The following is a 23674-nucleotide window of genomic DNA, read 5'->3' on the forward strand; positions in this document are numbered from 1 at the left end:
TAAAACACTGAAAATCTGGGAATAGAAACAGATGTAAAGATAGTTCTTCAACAATATTCATTACTCTTAGAAATATTCCTGTATACAAATTCCATTCTTCTCCTAAGACAGAAATATGTACTTACTTCTTCATTTTCCATTCAGTTTTATATCCCATAAAGCATGAAATAGATTTTCGGTTACTTAACAGTATTAACTGAGGCCACAGACACATTTGGGGAATAAACTCTCCTGGAACAATCATTACGTCAGAGCAACAGTTCTCTGTGACATGAGATCCCTTGGTTAGAATAAATTCACAAATATGTGCCAAAAGTTTCTGGGTAACAATTACAGCCAAGAAATCAATTTTATTGTGGTATGGGTCAGACTATAAATTTAAAATACTGCTTTTATTTTTAGACTCTTGTAGTTTTATTGCTGTCTTTAAATTTCAAATGACTTATTCATAGACATATTATTATACTGAACATGTTCAAACATGGCTCACGGTGAAGGAAAGCTTTTGCCAGATGATGTCCATGCAACTGAAACACATCTAGAAAAGTGGTAGAGCACAAGTTCAAGGACCTCTCAATTGTGTCTGTTACAAATTTGATCAAAAATCTACTTCTCTGAATACACTGGACTCACCTCTTCATTCAATTTCATGTATTGGGAATATTCTACGTAAAGATGTCAATACATGCTACTACAAAGCTGAAAGCATCTTCATACAGACATAACATTAGATAGAAAGGCAACAAGGAAACCAAAACAAACAAAAGACAACTCCTGTTGGAGTCATTTGTAACCACGAGAAACCTTCTTATCCTATATGTGCTGCAAAGAAATTCATGGAGTTGGACAGTAAATCAGTTCTTCATTTAGTCCAAGAGCCACCACCAATAACACAATCTTGGATCAAATATTAGTAACTGGTTTAAAACTCCCAACCCTATACTTAACTACTCTGCCATTTAACTTCCTCACTGAGGGCACTCAATGCCACCAGTGCCGAAGTGTTTGAATTAGGGTTGTCTCAAGCACTGAATGTGATATTCCAAGACTTTTCAATTATTTTTCTTCTGAATGAAATTCAGAAACAAAACTATCTCCTCTCCTCTCTCTTCTCTCTCTCCATCCCCTATCTGCTGCTGAAAAATGAGATGTTTTATACTGTGGTTCACATATTTTTTTAAGTTCTAATATCACAAAGGCGTGAGAGGAGGGATGCACTATCAACCAACTCTGAATAAATTTACCATATTCACTTAAGAAAGCATGACCTGGTTCTAAGATGGAGCAATCCAATGGTCTCAAATCTGACCATAAATTAACAACTGAAACACGGAAGAACAAGAAAACATTTTCATTAGGAAAGACACAAGATGCAAAGAAAAGCTTCAAGATGTTACCTCTGTTATATCTTGGGGAATACTTTTTCTGATGTATTTGTAGAGGGTATTGAATAATGCTCTAGCTACATTTATGGAAATAACTTTTTTAAATACTCTAGGTGCTACCAGTTTGACTTACAACATAGTACACAATACAAAACAAAAAGTATCTGGGATGAAATTGAATAGGATTTCAAAACCTCACATGTAGCTCTCTAAGTGTGTTCTCTTCCTGCAGAGAGCTGAGGAAACTTGCCTTTGGTCAGGAAAGTAAGGATTCCCTAGCTTTGTGTTTCCATTAAAGTCCCAAGTGTAAGATTTAAAATAGACTATTTGCTCAGCCTGCTAAAGAGCTACTTTTAGACTGTGCTACCTGGTAGTGGTTATAGATCATAACTTTCAGAGTGAGAAGAAATAACTCAGAATCCTGGTCCTTGTGTTTTGTCATTTGCCCTCTTTAAGTGACAAGGGCATACATAAGGAGACAAAGTTAAACCAGGGGGTACTTGACATACAATGGGCCCACTGTGACAGTCTTCGAAAATAATTAGTCAAGTGAGATGAACATGCAAATTTAGACGCATGATTCAGGTTATCTAATTTTTACTATCCTTAACCTATAGCCCAACACTGAGTTACTTACCTTGCCAACAAGGGAGACACTATTATCCAGCTTACCTTTCTGCTGGCTTCTTCCTGCCACCTTATAGTTCGATGAGGCTGCTACCTGAATCCTTCCCTACATAATCCTTTCCTTTTAATGCTTGGCTGGCAGATCTCACTCAGATTTCAGCTGACAGTATGAGTTTGGGTTTTAATTTTGCTAATGGGCATTATTTACTACTGTAATAAATGGTTGCATTATAAACTCCATTATCTAACATAAACAAGGAATAAGTATTCTGAGTATCAGATATTTTGCTAGCAGATTAGTGTCATCAATGGATCCCTCATATTCAAATAGAAATAAAATCTGTTTAATGATAATGATTTTTATACTCTGAAATACTGTTATGACTTGGTAGCTTATTTTCTGTGTTCCCCACATAGAACAGAAGCCCTCCTGGAGAGCGAGAGCTCTGTGAGTCTTGTCTGCTGCTACACCTACCTGACCCACAGGAGATACTCAGTGAGTATTTGTTAAACAATGCATGGGAGGATGAACTTAAGTCAATCTTTCTTATTTAGAAAGTTATTTAGAATTTTACAATTTCTTAGGATTGTCACGTACCATATATGCACAATTGTACCCATTAATAAAGTTCTAATGAACATGGATTGCTAGATGATGGAGTTTCTTGCATTTCCATTTTAGCCAGTTAAAACGCTGATTGAGCATGTCATTTGTGCTCTGTACTTAGTTGCATGAACAGGCAAATAAAATGAAGTATGTGACTAATCTCTTACTCCCTATGAGGTTCCAGTCCCCCACCTATAAAATAAGAAGTCAGACAAAAACTCTGTCCTTTCCTTTCAGCTCAGTTAAGTCACTGGCAGAGGTCAGAACCCTACACTGAGGTTACACTGAGTTGGATCCACTGAGCTGCAGAATCATGCGGCAAGGTGTGGGTACCAAAGCCACCCTCAGTATCAATCCCCCCGTTTAATAACTTTCCTTTAAGGGAAATACCTGTGGACAATAGCCCTACAATGGACTCAAATGAAGTCTAACCACAGACTCGAGCTAATCACACGAGTGCAGTGCCAACAGCAAAGCTTCCAGACATGATGAGCTTCCTGATGTACTCAGTATCACATTTGGCATTTTCTCACCAAAAATGCTTGATCTGACCTAATCAAGCTTTTAGCTCTAACTTCCATTTATAGGAAGCCCTCGGGTAGTGGTACAAAAGGATACCATGAGAAAATAATCAAACAAATCTTGAATTTGGAAGAAACTCAGCTAGTCTTTTTAACAGTCAATGCCACGGAATGGATGAGAAAGACAGAGAGAGGGAAGAAGGGAGGGAAGGTGGAAGGGAGAGAGCAGGGGGAGAGAACAGGGAAAGAGAGGAGAGAGAGAGACTCAGATATAATAATCAAATATAAGACGTGGTTCTTTATTTGAACCTGGTTTGAAATACAACAGATATAAAGATATTTATTAAATACTTATTTATTTATGGGTATTTATGGGGAATTTGAACTGTGGACTGGGTATTAGATATTAGGATATTATCTTTAGTTTTATAGAACAATGGTGTTATGGGTATGTGGCAGAATATTCTATTTTTTGAGATTATGTTGAATATTTATGATGAAATGTCATAATGTCTGTCATTTACATTAAAGTGGTTCAACAACAACAACCAAAAAAACCCCAAAGATGGAACAAATATGGCTACACGTCAGCAACTGCTAAACTAAGTGGGGCTGTATGGATGTTCATTGTATTATCCTTCCTGATTTTCTGTATGTTTGAAAATTTTTCTAATAATAAGTTTTTCAAAAATGTTCACAGGTAGCAACTTCTCAGGAACTTCCTTCATGGTGCTGAGGGCTTCTAATTAAAATAAAATTTTAAATATTTCCACAAACCATCTTCAATGAGCAACTTGAAAAAGTCGTAACAGACAAAAGCAGTTATAATGACATACATCACAGGTGGAAATCATTTTTGTTCTTAAGCCAGTTTTCTAAATTTTCTTTTTTGGAAAAGACTTTTTCAGTTTACCTTTTAGAAATGAAAGATCCAAAAAAAAAAGGCTTATTTGCCTCAAGCTTGGTCCCTTTTAATTGACAGAAAACCTCTCCACATACACCTCATGCAAACCTACTTCAGCTTTGCCTTCCTAAAACTAGCTTTTGTCTCTGAACTTTACAGAGCAGTTGGAGCTCTTTAATATTTTCTAAGAGGAACATTTCAAACAAGCAACCCCGCAATTTATTCACTACTGCCAAGAATAAAAGTAACAGGTTTCACCACGAAGGCCTTCCAAGGCTTTGCAGGACTTTAAGGCAAGCATCACTCATTCACCTGCAGCTTTGCTCCCTTAATGCATCTGTCATTTGTTTGGCTCTGGAGGAAACTATTTGATTACACAAAATTCTTTTAAGATCAAGTTTAAAATCTTAGCCACACCGGGACAAGTTGCAAAGCCTGCCAGCTCGATGGGTTAACACTTGGACATACTGAGCCAAGGACAAAGATAAGGAACAACCCCAGGTTAAAATCAGAAGCTTGTAGAACTGAAAAGGAATGAGCGTAAAAGATGCAAGGCTTAGCTGGGCCTTTCTAAGTGCTCCACTTGCCATTACCACATATAAGATGATTTATTCCCCTACTTCTTGCAAATGAGTGCAATACCCTAAGGGGCGCTGGTAAGCAGCGGTAAATGCAGAAGCCCCCAGCACCGGGAGCATCCATCCACCACTGTGCCACCCATGCATTCTGAGGTTGGCAAGCAACCAGACATCTCTATGTCCCTCATTTCCCACACCTGATTGCACGAAACATCATTTTTAAAAGCCTTTAAATGAAGCAGATGTTAACCCCACTCATTCCACTTTACCAGGGAACATGTCAACGATGATTTTTAAAATGCAAAAGAAAATGTCAAAGTATTTTGTTCCCTAGTTAAGAATACATCTGTGGAATAGGAGAGAGGAAATACATAAAACACTCTATGGTCATTCAAGAAATAATTATAAGGTATGTCAAACTACAGAAAATTGAGCAAGCACTAAATTAAAAAAAAAAAGCAGGGGGGATGTCTTATGTCAAAAATGGCTTTTTCACTCACTCATTTCAAAAACAAGTTTTGAAAATTAAATTTCATCTACCAGCCTAGAACAGAACACATTAAGGCTTGACTGTAATGCCATTATCCACGTGGCAGCTCTCTTTCTTTTCTGCAACTACATTAATTGACAAGGAAGCCTTGGGGCTCACCTCCCACAGAGCCTTGAAGTCCTTCTGCTCGATGCGGAGCAGTTCACTGCTCTCCCTCGTAACGATGGTCGCATGGCGGGGCGTGTTGTCCAGAATGGACTCTCCGAAGGCTGTCCCAATTCCCAGGGTACAGATGGTCACTGCATCCTGAGGATCCCAAAAATTGGTCATGAGAAAATTAAACATTTAACTGAGATGGGTGAGCGGTCTTTTCTGTGAATTTAAGTTTAACTTATACACAATAAGCACTCAATTCAACTGCACAGTTCATCAAATTTTGATAAATATATACACCTGTGTAATCACCACCAAAATCAAGACATAGAACATTCCTATCACCCTGAAATTCCCCTCGTGCCCTTTTCCAATCAAGACCCTCCCTTCAGAGGTAATCAGTATTCTGATTTCTATCACCATAAAGGAGTTTGGCTGATTTTAAAACTTCATGTATAAGGAGTCAGACAATATGCCCTTTTTGGTGTCTGGCTCCTTTTGCTCAACATGTCTCTAAGATCCATCCATATTGTGTCATGGATCAGTAATTGTTTTCCTTTTACTGACGAGTAATTTTCCATTGCATGGGTATGCTACAATTTGCTTATCCATTGTCCTATTTGTGAACATTTGGATTGTTCCTAGTTTAGGAAGATTATGAATAAAGCTGCTGGCAACAACCTTCTTCACGTCTTTTTGTGGACAGTATTATCTTTTTATATGACTACTTTCTGCTTTAAGAAAAAAGAAGGGAATTTTTAAAAAATGAACAGATTTTTAGTGAGACAGTTACAGTTACAATAGTTCAATAAGAACCTAGATTGGGGAGGCTGGTATGTCAGCCTGTCTTGAAGAGATGAGGAAACTGAGGGTGAGGGTGGTTGATGAACCCAGCCCTGGTTCACACAAATACTCAGTAAGGCAGTCAGATTCAAACCACAGCTATCTGACTATAGAGTCTAAGCTTTTTGTATCATGCTGCCTCCTGCAGCCATAATAGAGTAAAAACAGCATCAGATAATGTGCAGTGTGTCCGGTTTATAAAATGCCATGAAATCAATGATTTAAAAGTTTCTTAAGGTATACTAAAAAAGTAATTTCCAATCTGCATGCAACATTGGTGACAATATTTGCATTTAATCCTAACTAGTTTCAAATAATGCAAAAGCCACTCAAAGCCACCTGGACATTAATTTTGCAGGGCATTATCAACTAACGGAGATACACAAGGGTAATCCTCTGAGTCAGAAAACAGTTTTCCTTTCATGCATCTAAGACACGATAATAAGCAAATGTTATTAAGATCAAGTTAGTGACTCTGTAATCACATTACTAAGACAAATGCCCATAAGAATCTAGATCCTTGAACCACAGCAAATTGCTTCTGCCCAGATATTACCAAATAAAATTGTGTTTAGGAAAATAAAATCAATAATAACTCAGAAAAGAATAAAAGATTGGGGGGGGGGGGCAGGATGTAGGAATAGTCTGCTAATAAAGTTTCCAGAAAGGCAGTTGCAGACAAATTCAGTCAGAAAAATATCCCCAGAACCAAAATATCAATATTCAGTGAGTTAGGTATCTCTCAGTAATTTTTAGACTCTAGTAAAAGCACAGAGGGATTACAATAAATCTCAGACTTCCATAAATTCTCTAGAATATCAGGTTCCCTTGAGAATCCTACAGGCCTACTTTATCATCTGCACCCTTTAGAAAGACTTCTTTTGCCTAATTTGCACCTTCAGTGTAAAATTCTATTTTAAAGCTTGACAGGTATGGAACCATTCATTTTACTCCTGCCACTGTCCATGTAGCTTAAATATCTAAGGTTATCCACAAAGCATAATGCAAAGGTATGAAAATCTGTTACTTGTGAGCTAGTTGTAGATTTTTTTGGATTATAAACAGTCTTCTCCTCTCTCACCCCCTATCCCTGGCTCTGCAGTTTGTCATCATAAGGTATACAAAGGAAGACATGGGCTGTGAAAGTCACATGAGCCCAGCTTCTTGCTAGTTAACAGCTCTTGTGATGGACAAAGGATTGAAAGTATCTTTGGCTCTCCCCTGGAGAGTTTAACAATTACCCATGCATTACACACCTAACCACAGTAGTCCTGCTAGTGCTGCCAGTACACTGTCGGTCTCAAGGGTCAAGATCCACGTCTTGATCTCACGTGTCAAGACCTCTGCAAGGAGGCACATCAAGCATCTCAGCCCATTTCCAATGTCCCTCACTCTCCTACCAGAACTGAACATAGAACCTGTCCTTCCCACATTTCCTGCTTCATCCACGATCTTCTTAAGTTTAAAGACAGGGAGTCACAAACACAAGGTAGGATCTTAAAGTTAGGACTAGAAAACCTCACCTGGAAGGAGAATTACTTCTAAGTTCAAACTTAGCTTTCAGCAGACTCAGTATTTTTAGGACAAATGTACTTAGAAATCGGAATGGATTTGGGAAATATGGGACGGGCACTGGGAAGAGGCAGGTCCTAAGAAAAACATTTTCACTCTAAAGATTAATCACTATCTTTATAGTCCATGAATGTTACTTTTTGAATCCCAGAGGTTTGCAATGTGCTTAGAAGAAAATTATCCAAAAGAAATGAGCAATCCAGTGTTCTCTCATTTAACAGAGCCAGGATAGGTTGCTCAATATGTATACTGAAATGTAGGTGAATGTGAGTCACTGTGGTGGGAGCCCTCTTACTTTGGTTCACACGGACATCTAACCAGATCCCTACAGTCAGAATTTCAAGCCTGAACTTTGGCAGATAGGCTGAATGGATGCCTCTGCCTGGGGCTGGAAGTGTGCATTTCTGAATGTAATATTACTGTTTCTTTAAAGTTCACACATATCTAGGGGCACCTGGGTGGCTCGGTTATTTAGGCATCCAACTTTGGCTCAGGTCATGATCTCAGGGTTCGTGGGTGAGAATCCCGGGTTGGGCTCTGTGCTGACGCCTGGAGTCAGCTTGGGATTCTGTCTCCCTCTCTCTCTCTTCTCCTCCCCCCCTCAAAAATAAATTTAAAATTCCTTAAATAAAAAAGTTTACACATACTCTAGAGATCTGCTCATGTCCCCATACATGTTTAATAGACTATTCTGATTATTTTATTGTCTGCTCATTCTCAGATTAGTGTGCAGAAAGGCCACCTGAAAGAAAATAGTGACATAAAGCCTGAAAAAACTGGTCAGTACCAACTCAGGGTATGTAAAATATTAACAAAAACAAATAAATGTTCTATTTTGATAAGATGGCAATTTACTTTAAAGATGTTGAAATATGAAATGTAGATTTAAAACTCTTAATGTCTTCAACACAGGAAGGTAGATTTAACAGATGCTGCTGGGGTCCTGCCAGACTCCTCCCTACTCCTCACCTCACCCCTCCCCTAAAGTCATTGTAGCTTTCTGGACAGTTGTCATACACACATGCGGCTTCCTCTCTCAGGCATCATCGCCATTGCTCCACCCGTGGGCCAAGGGCTGGGCACTTGATGCCTGCAAGGGGCAACCTCCACCAAAGAGGCATGAGAGGAGGAATATAAATACCCCAGCTTCCTAACCCTACACAGTTTCGTGGAGAATTGCCTGAAAGAGTGAGCCCAGTGGAATTCTTAACACACTTTTATTGGCTTTCCCTCCTACCATGTCTCACTTCCCCACTCCCTTACAAGGCTTCCTGGGGTCATCTTCAAAAATAACCACTTGCAGCTAAATCTTAATCTCTAGGTTGGCTTCCAGGGAAACCCAAAACAAGGGAGTGAGTTAGCCAAACATGGTTGTGAGTCCTATGTTGTAGTGAGACCTCTGAGGAGGCACGGGGCTGAACCGCCATCCCCGGAGGGACTTCTGGAATAGGGGCAGAGACCAGCTTCTTACTTACTGCTTTGCAGCAGACACATAGCAAGTGCAAGGTCCCCTGGGTGACACATGGGAAGACTGCCTCCTGCTATTAGTACAGCATATTGGGTCTCTGAGGCCAATTCGACTATGTAACTAGGGGTGATGGGCGCTCAAAAAGGAGTAACCTGTGGCATGTCACTGACATGTCATCTCGTTCCTTTCTCCAATCTAATGCAACTCTCTTTTGCCTATCTGTCAACCTGGTCACTCCTCATATCTTCTAAAACACTTACTAACCCGCCTGCCCTTAATGGTACACATTCCACAGTGTGCCCGCATGTACATGTCTCCACGTGTGTGAGTGGAGCACCACGTGCCATGCACTGAGCCGGGCGTCTCGACTGTGATGCCTTATTTATTCCTCACAACAGTTAAATGAGATAATGCATTTAAACTGCTTTACGCAGAGTCTGACTCAAAAGAAATGCTTAATAAATTGTGGGTATTCTTATTGATGGAATATTAGAACAATTCTGCAACATCATGGCTATTTCATAGGCTGAGGAACATCAGGCCCAGAGATGTTCAGGGATGTGTCCAGCAGCATGGCTAGTGAGCAGGCATTGAGACTAGAACCAGTAAGTCTAATCACCTTTGCATATATCTCTTCATATCGTATGAAATGTAAGTACTGCTTGCCAAGGATCAGTAGAAAGATCAATTAAAGTAATAATTAAATCCACAAAGGTGGGGGGTTTTTTTTCAGTCAATCTATATATTTATTTATATATATTTATCTCTATATATTAAGTCCCAGTCTCCAAGAAAATAGAAAAAGCCCTGCTCCCTCTCTAATCCTCCTTCCAGAGCTGGGATCCACCTGGCCCTCAACAAGAGGATCAAATCCATCCCAGACTAGGGCACCAATCCTCTTAACTCATTAGGAGAAATGAAAGCAATTATTAGTTTTCCTACTCTGATGCTGTGCCCCGGTTTCTAATAAGGGAGTCCCTACCTCAGTGGAAGAACTGAGGTACTGCCTTTCTGCATCTGTGCCTTAATAACCTGCCTGGTATCTTAATTCTTTTCAAACGGCCAGCTGTCTGGTTCTGACAGCTCCAGCCCCTCCCCTACGTCCTCCTGGGGGCCCCAGCCCCTCTCCAGCACCCTTCTGTGGCCAGGCCTGTTCATCAGCACACTTGGCTACCCACTTCCCTCACTGGGCCCACTTTCTGACTCCCTGCTCATCACCAAGTTACACCCCATCATGTTACCACTAGTTAGACCTAACCCAGTCCTGCACTCTACTAACCTGGGGGCCGTGCTGCTCCAGTGTTCAGCCACTCCCATGTCCTGCCTGCATACCTGAACATGGCCTCTGATAGCTCCTAGCTCCACCATAGGTGGCCTGCAGTTTCTGAGCCTCCTCTGCCCAGCTAAGCACCAACTGAAGTCGTGAACATTATCCTGACACAATATGTATTTCACTGGCATAGGTAGTGTCTGGTTACCTCCATTCATAAAAGTTCATGTTAGGTAGGTTAACAAAAATGTCAATAAAGTCTCCCTGATGGAAGGCAGGGAATATTAGGCAAAGGACACGAACCTGGAGGCACGGAGCGTCAGAACACTCCACGCTTAGCGGGAAGTCTCCCTGGAAGCAGTGTAGGGACAAAAGCACAGCCCCCGTAGACCTAGAATCACAACTCTTCTCTGCCAGTTATTACAGTCTTGCAGCTTTGGGTAAAATGATCTCAAGGAAGCCCAATATCCTCATTTATGAAATGGGCACAAGCAGGATTCAATATAAAGACAATGAATGACACACAGAGTTCGGTATGGTTCCTGGCACATAGTAGATGCTCCGTAAATAATGGAAAACAGTATTTCTGACTTTCTCATATTTATACACACATTGAGGTTAACTACATTTCTAATAAGCAAATCATATTTTTCTATTACTTAAAGAAAAGGGAACCTCTATATTCATTTTGTGTTATGAATGATGGTTTTTCAACACTTAAATTCCAAGTCTCTCTGTCTCCCAGTCTGGATGTCAAGTGGTTGGAATGATCTGCAAACACTTCAGCTCTCTGGGGGAGCTTGTATTCAAAGGAGCCCTTCTGACGAATCCTGCTGAAAATCAAAGAATCCTTTTGTGCTGCTACTAATCACCCCTTAATTTATCTGCTTTGTACGTCTGAATTATGATATACCAGGTTTTCTTAAAGCAGGTGTTTTCATATGAAGCATTTTATTTGTTTGTTGCGCTATAAACATAGCTACACTATGAAAATAGGAATGGTGTTAAGAAAGTCAACAGCTGTGTATCACTGACGTCACAGGTAAAAACATGGGCTTTGCAAATATCTACACGCATCCACTTACATCCACTTACGCATCTATACGAAATCCAACTTACACTAGTTACAGTCTGACAAAATTTAAAATAACTAACAATCAACAAAATAGACATAAGAATTCTCTCTGATAAGCACATCAAGGTTTTTCTTTAACTGTCCTTTAACTTCAAGGGGTATCAGATTTTTTAGTAAGCAGATTTAAATCACTGTATTAATAGCTCAAGAAAAGGTACCTGTCTTGTGGCATATTTATTATTTTGAATCCATGTTGGGTTAACATTAGTGAAAATAAATTGGTCCTTTAAGTCCACAGACCCTGACACATAAATTCTTACAAAGCAAATACTTTGACAATTTTTATTTTAGGACTATAGGCAATACTTGCCATTAAGTTTGGTAGGGCTTGGGTTTATTTATGAGCTTGAATTTAGTACTGGAATTTACAGAGTGCTACAAGTCTTTTTAAAAAATAAAAATTTAATGGGACCTAAACTCTGAATTTGTCTAGACATTAAATTGTTATGTGCTGTCTGAAGAATTTATTGCCAAGCACAAAGGTAAAATAGTTCCAAGTCAAATGTGTTTTTTCCTAACAGACAGCAAAGACAGATTTGTTACTTTTACAGCACTTCCCTGGACTGACAGTGTTAGACACAGCCTAACAAGATCGGGCAAGCTGGCTGCGGGAAGTGTCGATGAGAACATGAGAAGGGACTGGCATTAGCATCCTGATAACTGAATCAGGGAGGCCAGCTTCATTTCTGCAGAAAGCCAATCTGTCCTGCACTGCGGCTCAGCCCGCATCCACCCAAACGAAGAATTACACGGCAACAAAACTAAAGAGTGTGTGGATGCCTTGTGCCGGATGCTAAATAAACTCCTGATCGGTTCCTAACAAATAACATGACCTGAGCAGACAAGTAATAAGAGATCATAAACAACCATTATGGACTTGGCACCTTCCCCATTTCATGGGCTCATTAACTGTGCTCAGAAAATGTTCCCTGAAGACAGCAGTGTTCTCTGTCTGAAAACAATGGGGTGAAACAAGAGTAAATGAGAGAATCAGGCTAAGACAGAGAATAAGAGAAAGCTACATGATAGAGAAACAGGTCTGTCCTTCAAATTTCATAAATAAAAATTCAACACAACAACATCTTTGACGTAGAGACAAAGAGAAGGCAAATAAGAGCACATTTTACTTTTGGGGGAAGTACCAGTGAGAGATCGTTTTTCCAAAATTGGACTAAAAATTGCCAGAGAATGTTACAGGAGCAGATGAGAGGGCAAGTGCCAACAGCAGCCCTGGTTCTCTGATCTCACAGAATGGCTGAATCACAGCCTTGAAAGTTGTCATTCTAATGGAGTACACCTCCTGCTTTCTCTAGGCCAGCACTGCCCTCTTGTGATAAAACAAGAACACTGCAGTCATTACAACTGGCTGCACGCCCCCTAGGCAACAAACCTTTCCTTCTGGAATTAGTAAGGAAAAGTACGAGAACCCCTGCTCTGCGCCAAGCTTTGTGCTTTATATACATGGACTCATTTAAGGTAGGAATTACTATCCCCAACTTACAGGTAATCTAACTTGCCTAAGGTCACACAACAGTGAAGTAACAGAGAAAGGATTTCAAAAGAGGTCTGATTATAACCACTGTGTGTTGCATTAGGTAAAAATACTTTAAATAAGCATCTGTTATATAGATGTAGAAGTTTTAATGAAGTAATACACCATCTCATTATCTATTTTGCAGCATGAACTTTTAGTCACTTCTCTTCTTTACTGTGACAGGGAAAATATACTTTTTTGGTGCAAAGATTAACTTTTAAACCTTATTTGTTTCTAGGGTTTAAATATTTACCAGGCCAAAAAGGCCCTTCACTTATGAAATCTGCAGAGAAAAATAGGACCTTCTCTTCCTTTATCTCTCTCTCTCTCTCTCTCTCGGAAACACACTTACACACCCAGTTGAGTATGGCTGCCTATATATTGTTTTTATGTATATTACTTACTATGTATAATTTATTCCAAAATCCACTTTTCACCCTAAACCCATTCAAGTACATATAGGAAAAGAATATACTCATAGCATTATTCATTCTAGTGGGAACATAAAACCTCTAACTTTCAGGCCATGTAGTTAAATAGGCACTCAAGACAGGCAAGTTCTTGAGCACAAGAGTTCAGCTGTGGATGTCTGGGTAGGCTTAAGTAAGAGACTGAGGGTGGGGACAAGAATTAGTGGAAAAAGGGAAGATTAATACTTGATAGAATCTGTGCTGCCAAGTAGAAACCTATGTGAACATGTGAACGAGCTGGGATGCTGGGCCAGTGGTGTGATCTGTGGGCGGATCTCCTTGCTGAGCACTCTGAGTTTCAAACGGTAACACAAACAATGTGCAAGGCAGGAAAAGTGCCTAGAAAGCTGGGAGGTGTGCCTCTGACAATTACATAAGGACATGGGATACAAGTGTTTTGGAAGTAGGTTTTGTTTACGGAGCAGAAGCAATCCAATGTACAAGAAGGTATTTCCAAGGACAGCCGTCTCTACAAGTTCATCAAAATAACAGAACAGTATGTATTTCTCAGAATTCTTAGAACAAACACAGTTTTGAGGCCATAGCAAAAGAAATGAAAGCAATGTAGCACCAGCTCCACAGACTAGGGCCTATCATCTCTCTCTTCAACTGGATACTTTGGTCTCTCCCCTCCAGTCCATGCTTAAAGATTGGGGGGACTCACCTGAAGGGAAAGTAGGAAAGCAGAACAATGTTGGCTTGGGGCTTTGCCCAGAAATGCCTGTATGAGAGGGAGAGAAGTCAGTTCCAACCAACACTCAGTAGGATTGTGCACCACTGTCTGATGTGCTCTGAGTTGGGAGCAGACTCACAGGGTGAAACCAAAACTGCCTGCAAAGTCATGCCTCCCCAATTGGCAGACTTGTGACTTCGAAACTGACCAGGTGGACCGACTGGAAGTAAGCCATCCGCGGTCCCCACAGTCCCATGGCTTTTTGTCTCTAGCCCCTCCTCCTAGGAAAAGGACTGAAGTTTTTTGTTGTTGTTGTTTTTATACAGTTTATTGTCAAGTTGGTTTCCATATAACACCCAGTGCTCATCCCAACAAGTAAGGGCCTGAAGTTTATATTACCACTGAGTGGAATGTTTTTATATTAATACTTTTCCCAAATGTGGAATCAACAGCTTTCTTTGTCAGAATCTTAGGCACCCGTGATCCAAGGGGCAAAGAAGGATCTACACACCACCATCACCCATGGACACTGGGAGCCACTTGGGAGCAAGTACCTTTTGAAGACCCCTTACAGACATCCACACAAATGGTCACACATGCTGACCAAAGATAAGGATGATAAGTGCAGAGTGCTGGATTGGGTAAGGAAGTCTTGGGGAGTTCCAGCTTATGGTTCACTATTATGTCATCTTGAGCAGATCACTCATTCGCCTGGGACTTGAGTAAGTTAGATACAGTTGGGTCTGCCTACGAGGGCAGCTCAAACCAAACAATGGAAGCGAAATGCTTTCTAAATGATGACCGTTACTACTACTATGCTTATAGGATACCACTAATGGGAAATAATAACTCCCTCAACCTGGAGTCCAAGGAACTCAAGAAGAACCTACAAAACCAATCATAGAGAAGACAAGATGCTGTCTTTTTTTAACCCAGGGAGCAAAAACATATAAGGGAATGATGAAAAGGCAGAAAAAATAGTACAATATTAGGCAGAAAGGTAATATAAATTTATGAGCCAAATAAAACATTTATGCCACTGTATTCTTCAAATGTATGTATAGTTATCTCTTCCTATCACCATATAAAAGAAAAGGGTGATTTTTTTCAGGAAAAAAAATTTCATCAGATCGATAATGCCTAATAAATGTATGACATAAAAACACTATATCAGAATCTGTGAAGGGTTTTATTTCTTATGTGCCCTTATTTCAATTACTGTCATCACCATCCACGTCTTCATCCAAGTCAGGACCCCCACTTTCTTTCAGCCCCCATACATCCCATCAACCCAAACTCTCACCCTATCACCCCCACCTTGTACATAGTACCTCGATCTCCCTCCCCTATCACCCAAATGTGTCTACTCCACCCTCTAGCCTAGAAACCTTTGGAAGGGATGGACCATGCTCATTTAACTGATCTAAAAGGTGGTGGAAGGAGAACCCCACACCCCAGTGGCAGCCCAGCAGAGTTTAAGAAGTGGGCCTTCCTTGACATTCTGTCTCAGGTGGAGCAAACACCTGCAAGGTGGGCTTGGAGATGAGAGGTGTGGAGCTCTGAGCTGGAATCCGCGGGTGGTTACCGGAGCTGCAGCGAAAAGCTTCTCCCCACATTCAGTATTATGCTTGGCACCTACATAAACATAATGCTCAAGAACTTCAGTCTCAGAATCGCAAAGAACTGGCTCTGATACGTAATGAATGAGTGACCTTGGGAGAGTTATTTAGCGTCTACCTGTAAAGTGACACTAAACAGCACTAAACAAGGGTGGGGAAGGGATATGTTTGTAGCCTAGTCGCCAATGAAAAAATGCTTGAAAAGTGCTTTTCACACAGTTACCTGTAGTGGGCGCTCCATTACCATGATCTACTCCTGCTTTTATTCCACCATTCTTGCTCAGCTGACACCCTGCTGAGGGCATTAGAGAGTATGTCTGAAATTCAGAGATAAGTTTGGGAATTTATCAGCACCATCTCTGATTTCTGACTCGGATGAGAAGAAAGGCCATGAAGAGACTTGATAAAAATAGAGGGGCAGGCTAGCAAGACACTGCCCACTTATAAAGATTTCACTCTTTTGTGCTGTTATCTCCTTTCTTTTTTCCTTCATTATCTTAGTCTCTTAACTTTTCTTCTTTTTTCCTGTGTGAGCAGCAGGAGGAACATGACATTTGGAATAGTCAGACCTGACTCAAATCTTCATTTGGCCATATACATTTGTATGACCCAGGGAGATTTGCACCTGATGTTGTTGAGTCTTGTTTTCAAGCTCAGTTGTAAACCAGGACATGAATGCCAAAAGATGAAGTCAGTTAATGCACACAAAATCCCTAGCAAGTATAACGCAGTGAAGGCACTTAGCAAAGCTGTTGCTGGTCTCAAGCGGTAGGAATTGTAGGTCTTTCCTTGCTTTTTCTCCCATGGCCCATTACTCAACTCTATTTCACACCCCACTGAGGTAGCTGATGGTTAATTTTACATGTTGACTTGACTACGGCAACCAGTTTGTTTAGTCAAACATTAGCCTGTATTTTGATATATTGCTAAAATATCTTTTAGACATCTTTAACATTTATGATCTGCAGACTTTAAATGGAGCAGATTATCCTCCATAATGCAGATGGGTTTCATCCAATCAGTTGAAGGACTTAAGAGCAAACATGTTTCTCTTGAAGTCTCTCAGAGAAGATAGAATTCTGCTTCTAGACTGCAACACAGGAATTCTGCCTAGGTTTCCAGCTTTCAGACTCAAGACTGCAACATCAACTTTTGCCTGATCGCCAGCCTGCTGGCTTGCCATATGGATTTCAAACTTAACAGCCCCCACAATCACATAAGCCAATACCTTAAAATAAATTCCTGTCTGTCTTTTATTTGTTCTGTTTCGTTGGAGAACCTTGACTTATAGAGAGAGCTATTCTGATGGACTTACTGATCACTCTGATTTGGCCATATTACTTACTAGTGGGCAGAGACCCAGGGCCCATCACAAGGCCAGCACAGATGGAAATTGCTTTTTTGTTTCTCCCTGTCAAGCAACTTGCCATGGGAGGAGGTTCAGCCACCTTGCTCATTCTCTTTATTTTCTTTCTCCCATGTGGCTATAACCATGTCCTGCGGGTGACTGTCTGAGCTGGCTGGCAGGCGGGGCCCTCTGTGTTCCTCTTCTCCTCTTTGGAGAGTTGGAGAATGTAGAAGTCAATGAGCTTTCTCTTCCCTATATCTTAGTGATATAAATCAATCCAGAAAACCCCGGTTAGACAATGTGGGGTGACATACACAGGAGGTAGTAATCCAGATCTGATATACGGCTAATAACTCCTAACAACTTAAGAGAAGACCAAGCCCAGCTTGGAAATTGGGTTTGAGATCAAGACCACAGCTGAGGTTAAAAGTTTATTATGATTTTTTAAACTCCACAGCTAATAACAAAGTGTTTCTCATCTGTTCTTGCTAGGACCCCATGATGAGAGAATTGGTCCAGGGCAATTTTCCAGTAGCGTCTGGCCAAATACTATTTTCATACCATCGAAATCTCATACCAGCTTTGAACACTTGATGTGTCAGCACATTCATGCTGATGTTATTTATCATCCCTTAGGTACATCTGCTCTGCCTTTCTCCTTCTTCTCTTTCCTCTCTGTTTTCCTTTCCTTCTCACCTTTCTCCCCCTTTAATTCTAATCCTCCTCCCCTTTCCTTTCTTTCCTCACCATCTCTTTTCAGTTCTTCCCTTCTCGCCATCATCACTCATTCACAGCCACCTGGAGGAGCAAGGAGAGCCATTCTCTACTAGGCCCTGTCCCCTCCACACCTCCACACAGGTGACAGACACCTGGCTAAGGTGAACATCAGGAACAGTGCTGGACAAGGAGCCTGAGGATACCCACCAGGTCAGGAGTCTGCAGGCAGAAGGTATGTAGAGATAAGAGACATGGGAAAATCTGAAAAGATGACAAATAGCAGAGAGAGGGAACTTGCATGAGTCATCCCATTTTTTTTAAGTAGGCTTCACACCTAGTGCAGATCCCAATGTGGCTCTTGAACTCATGACCCTGAAATCAAGACCCGAGCTGAGATCAAGAGTCAGATACTTAACCGACTCAGCCACCCAGGTGCCCCTCATTACATCTCTTTTGAGTCCAGCACAGAGCAGTGTCTACAAGCCTGTGTCCAGGTGCTGAATCTTGGTTCCCCTGATATCTACATGTTACTTGGGGCAAGTTATTTAACCAGTCAGGGCCTCAACTGCCTCAACTGCAAAACAAAAACAGCAATATGACCTACCCCATAGGGTTGTTGTGAACATTGAAGGAGTAAATAAAAACCTATCAGGTGCTTAGAACACTGCCCTAAACATGGCAAATATCCAAGAAGTGCTAGTTGTTCTCAGTCCATTGAGAAAGTGAGGCAGATTACAATAATAAAAAAAAAACTCACCTCTCACCATGGCCTCTAAACTCCAGGAGATAACTGGCTCTATGAGAGAGGGAAGAGGGACAGTACCTACAAGGTTGAAAGGCACAGGTCCCAGGAAGGTTCTATGTAGTGATGCACAGAAAAAGTATCTATGGGTTAAGCAGGATTGGGCCCTGGCCTAAGACTCTGCTCATCCATAGCAGTGGGAGTAATATTGGCAGCCATATTCCAAACTCAAATGCCCACCTAACCAACCATCTTTAGGATACTTTTCCATTTTTAGATGGTTGGCTGCCCACAACTCCAATATGTACACATGTGCCTGAACATTTTTAATCTGAGACTTAGTGTACCTTAAATGTTTCTCACATTTGGAGTACATTACATATGAAAAAGGCTTAGAGACACTGTTTTATACATGGTATTTGGCTATAGGCTATTTGTCCCTTTAGCTTATGCATAAATTTTTCTGATAATTCTTTCTGATTTTATAATTAGCCAATTGCCTTCCTGCAGTTTTTATATGAATCATGAATATGCAGATAGAAACCCTTGGCCATTTTCATACTGAGGCTTGAAGGTGGCCTTTAGGGGCTATTCTTTTGAGATTCAAAGTTCTTGACTCCAAACAGGAAAGCTCTGTATATTTGGGCCCCACAGATAAGGATGAGCAAAGGTCATTGCGGAAGAGTCTGGGTCTAATTTTAAGTATTCACAAATATTGGTGGGGAAAGGAGAGAAAATGAGTTTTATCTCTGGGATGCTAAGCTCCTCGGAGGTCACTAATGAAGATCAAGTAAGCAAGTAGCACACTTTAGGGGGAAAAATATATTACTAGCCCTTCCACATTTGAGAAGATGAGGAGGAGAAACAGAGATTTTCAGGGAGACTGCATCAGGCACATTTCCCCTGCATCACTGCAGCACCTCAAGGCTGATGAGGCATCACTTCTAGGACAAAGAAAAGTCACGATACCAGAAGGAGGAAGGATCTGAGGAGACACCCAGGAAGACTTGATTCTCTATCCCCTTTGCTCGCATTTCAACTTACACAATAGCAATACATCACTGTGCAACTGAATTGTTTGCATTTCCCAACAGACAGCAAGCTCCTGGAAGGCATGTGATGCGTTCTTGCACTTTGTGTTCCAATACTTGTCACTATACTCAAACCATGAAAACATACAATATATATGCTTCTTGAGTAACTTTATAACAGAATTCAACAAACATTTGTTGAACTCCTTCCTATGGGAAAGAGACAATTTTGAAAGTTTGAAAATGTAATTTTGATGGCATAAAATATATAGGCCTAATGTGTCTTTAAAAATAACACTAATAAATGCTACTTAAAAATTAAAAAAAATAAAGTATCCTACCTGGTGGCTGCTGGTCTCAGATACTTTAACATCCAAAGACCCTGCCAGGACAGCATACCAGTTTGTTCCAATATCACCCTGGCGAAATACTGAAAAAGAAACAGTAAGGTAAGTGTACCAAATATAAGTTGGTTTTACCATATGACCACTGGTCATTATTAGGCATGACTTGGATTTAGCAAAGCTTACCACCCTTCCTCTATCTGTTCTCATAAAAGCATGACATATTTCTCTTTTCCTCATCTTTCAACAAAACTACATCCTATTTATTCTATGAGTGAAGTGACTAAATAAATCACATGACAATTCAGTGGGACAGTTGGGCTCTGGCAAGGCTAGCGCTCCTTGCACAAGAGCCAGCTTCTAGAAGCCATTATTATACTGATGACATGCTGCAGACAGACAGGAACAACAATGACACCCTACACAAGTGCACTAATAAGCTTAAGAGGAGGGATTAAGGGATTTATATGTGGCCTCTCCAGTAACTGCTATTCCCAGGCCTTGTCAGAGACTTTTTTAAGAGTTAGGGTTTTGCCTTTCATGGACTTTTTGACCCCCAAAGACATTCTCACTTGTCAATTGATTTTACATTACAAAATGGATCATGGAGGGTTCATTTTGAAAGTGCCCTTAAGAAATAGAATATAGAGTCTCATCCCCAAAAGAATGAAGTTTCTGATATCAATAAGAAAAAGATTATTCGTTTGAAAACAACATGTATAGATGACTTTTAAATATAAGTATGACTATGTATGCATGTATACACGTGGGAAGACATTTTGAAGGGTACACAGTGTTATAGAAATCTCTGTGTACATGATTTTTATTTAGCTTGTCTTCCAAATTGTCTACAATAATACTGACAGACCCTGTTGGTCTCCCACTCAGAATCATACTTTCCCCTCCTCTTCTCTAAGTTAACACAGATTTTATACAAGTTTCCACCCTCCTCCATAGGACTATGAGCTCTGAGCATTGGGTTTCTTCCCTAGTTCCACTGGAGTAATCATGATTGGTCCAAACCAATCACAGTGATCCCATTATCTTTGACGGTGATCAGTTTAGATATGGGCATATGATGCAATTCTGGCCAGCAAAACAGTCTGGGGGACTTCTGAAAATGGACACAAGAAGAAAAGCTACAACACGGTATCTTTGTACTGGCATGTGATGGGGCTCAGGGCTGGCTACCCCAAAATACGCCAAAGTGGCATACTGATTATTTTGAATTAAAGTTACTTGAAAAACAGCCAGTGCAAGGACATTCTGACCCTCTTCTCTGTACCCCAGAAAGCAGGAAATACGTCTCCTAGGTGAAAGGTATCTTCCTGCACCAGGAGATAGACATTCTTATCACCAGAGAGAGAGAATTCAGGGCTGAGAAGGCTTCGTAAACAAACTGTGCTTAGTTTCTTCACAAGTTAGTACCCAAGTCTAAGTTTCTTTGTTGTTGGTTTTCTACAAACTTAGCGCTTCTTTATCTAAACAGTATATAAACAGACTTCTTCAGTCACTTCTTAGGTCCCATATCTGTGAGACCACTGCATGTACGAAATTAAATTTGTTTTTTTTTTTCTCCTGTTAATCTGTTGTGTCAATTTATTAGACCAGCCAAAAAATCATTAAGGGTAGGGGGGAATTTCCCCTCCCAAACATGTAATACCTCTAATTGCTACAGCTGTCAATCATGTAGGTCAAGTCTGAAAACAAAAGCCAACACCTGAGGATACATAGCAAAACGTATACAAAAACAAAAACAAAATGGGAGAGCCATGTGACCTTAGTAAAATCTTTGAGTCACTTAATTAACTAACTCTAAAGCCATCCTATTTCAAGACTCCTTGAATATGAGGAATTAAAATTTTTCCCTCCTTGAATTTTCCCTCTTGAATAACTGATATTCAAGCCAGTTAGATGGAGGTTTTCTGTTGCTGCAGCATAAAAGTGTCCCAACAGATGAAAAAGCATTCTTTTTTAATGATAAAACTTTTGTTTACTTAAAAAAAATTTTTTTTAATGTTTATTTTTGAGATAAAGAGAGAGAGAGCACACAAGCTGAGAGGGGCAGAAAGAGAGAGGGTGGCACGAAATCTGAGGCAGTCCCCAGGCTTTGAGCTGTCAGCACAGAGCCTGACACAGGGCTTGAACCCACGAATCGTGAGATCATGACCTGAGCCGAAGTCAGAGACCCAACCAAATGAGCCACCCAGGTGCCCTGAAAATATTTTTTTAAAAGCAGCTGTCACTCGATCATTTACTTCCCCTGCCCCTTATTCACAACCTGAAATAGATTTCACTCAGATTGACTCAAAACATTACTATTAACATTAGTTAAGGGTCCTTTTATCTTTACATAATATCCTACTGTCTCATGTATTTCTTGGGATAAAGAAAATAACTATTTGAGTTTCTAAGGATGTAGCTGAATATATGAATCAGTACATCCTTCCACCTCCATCTTCCAAGCTACCCTGGAAGATCCATTTATGTGCTGTGAACAAAGTTAAGAAAATGCCCACAGGGAACTGAACAATCAAAGTAAAGGGAAATGTCAACCTAATACCTTTGGTTGAAGCTCAAATATTTGGCACATAAATACTCCGTACTATCTAGCCCCATAGGATAACTGCAGATGAGCACAAACCACACATTGAAAAACTCCACAGAAGCTGCGTTTCTTACATGTTATTCCTTTCTCCAGATTCTCATAGTAACCACATAAACAAATCTGATGAAGGAGATTTGGGTGAAATTTCTCAAAAGCTTTAACTTCTTTCAGCCTTGTAAAGATAATATCCACATCCTCACTGGATCGTTCCAAGGGTCTATAAAGGGGAGAAAAGGCACAAGAAGCTGTATCAATAAAGATTTACTTCAGTCAATATGCATTGTGTGAATTATATTCAAATGTATGCAACCATCCCAGTTACAAGGTTTTCATTGCAAACATTTATACATTTATCCCCATCACAGGTATTTCTAGGCTTTTCTTAACTATTCACCTTCAATCACAACTATTACAGATGGTACGATACTCTGACTTATAGTAAGGAATATAGTGGTGTCTATCTCCTATTCCTTACATATAGCTCCTAAAACTCTTGTGATTTTCTACATAAGAGCTATAGGGGCATCTTTTGTTATGATAGTTGGTCTTTTGTCCTTTGTTCCTGAGATATTTCAGAAGCATAAAGGTAAAATGGTGTCTTGCTATTTATATCAAGACCCTCTCTTTACAACTGCATTTATGTTACTAAGGTAACTTTTGGAAAAACCCCTAGGTAACCCAAGGATGGAGGCTGGTTGCCAAGGGAACCAACCATGTGATTAGAGGGTTGAAACTTTCAGCCCCACCTCTTAACATCTGGGGAGGAATCTGGAGATTGAGTTCAATCACCAAAGGCCGATGATTTAATCAGCCATGCCTCCATAAAAATCCCTGAACTGTTGGGGCTCAGAGAACTTCCGCATTGGTGAACATGTGAAGATTTGGGGTAAATGACATGCTGGGAAAGATTGTGGAAGCTCCATGCTCCTTCCTACACCTTGCGTTATGCATCTCTTCCATCTGGCTGTCCCTAAATTATATCCCTTTATCTAAAAAAACAAAACGAAATAGCAATCTCGTAACAGTAAACTTTTT

At 40.3% G+C, this 23674-nt stretch overlaps 1 protein-coding gene across 2 annotated transcripts in view; it reads right to left on the minus strand.

Moving 5' to 3' along the window:
- Positions 1 to 23674, minus strand: part of RAPGEF4 (Rap guanine nucleotide exchange factor 4) — a 282413-nt gene that overhangs the window by 213773 nt on the left and 44966 nt on the right. For both annotated transcript variants that reach the window (XM_029934374.1, XM_029934373.1), the window contains exons 2-4: positions 22714 to 22856; positions 20029 to 20117; positions 5272 to 5418 (exon numbers count right to left, since the gene is read on the minus strand). In XM_029934374.1, coding sequence (XP_029790234.1) covers positions 5272 to 5418; positions 20029 to 20117; positions 22714 to 22856 — 379 coding nt within the window. The remainder of the gene's footprint in view (positions 1 to 5271; positions 5419 to 20028; positions 20118 to 22713; positions 22857 to 23674) is intronic.

This window comes from Suricata suricatta, chromosome 3, assembly GCF_006229205.1.
Source record: "Suricata suricatta isolate VVHF042 chromosome 3, meerkat_22Aug2017_6uvM2_HiC, whole genome shotgun sequence".
In the NCBI taxonomy this organism is placed as follows: Eukaryota; Metazoa; Chordata; class Mammalia; order Carnivora; family Herpestidae; genus Suricata; species Suricata suricatta.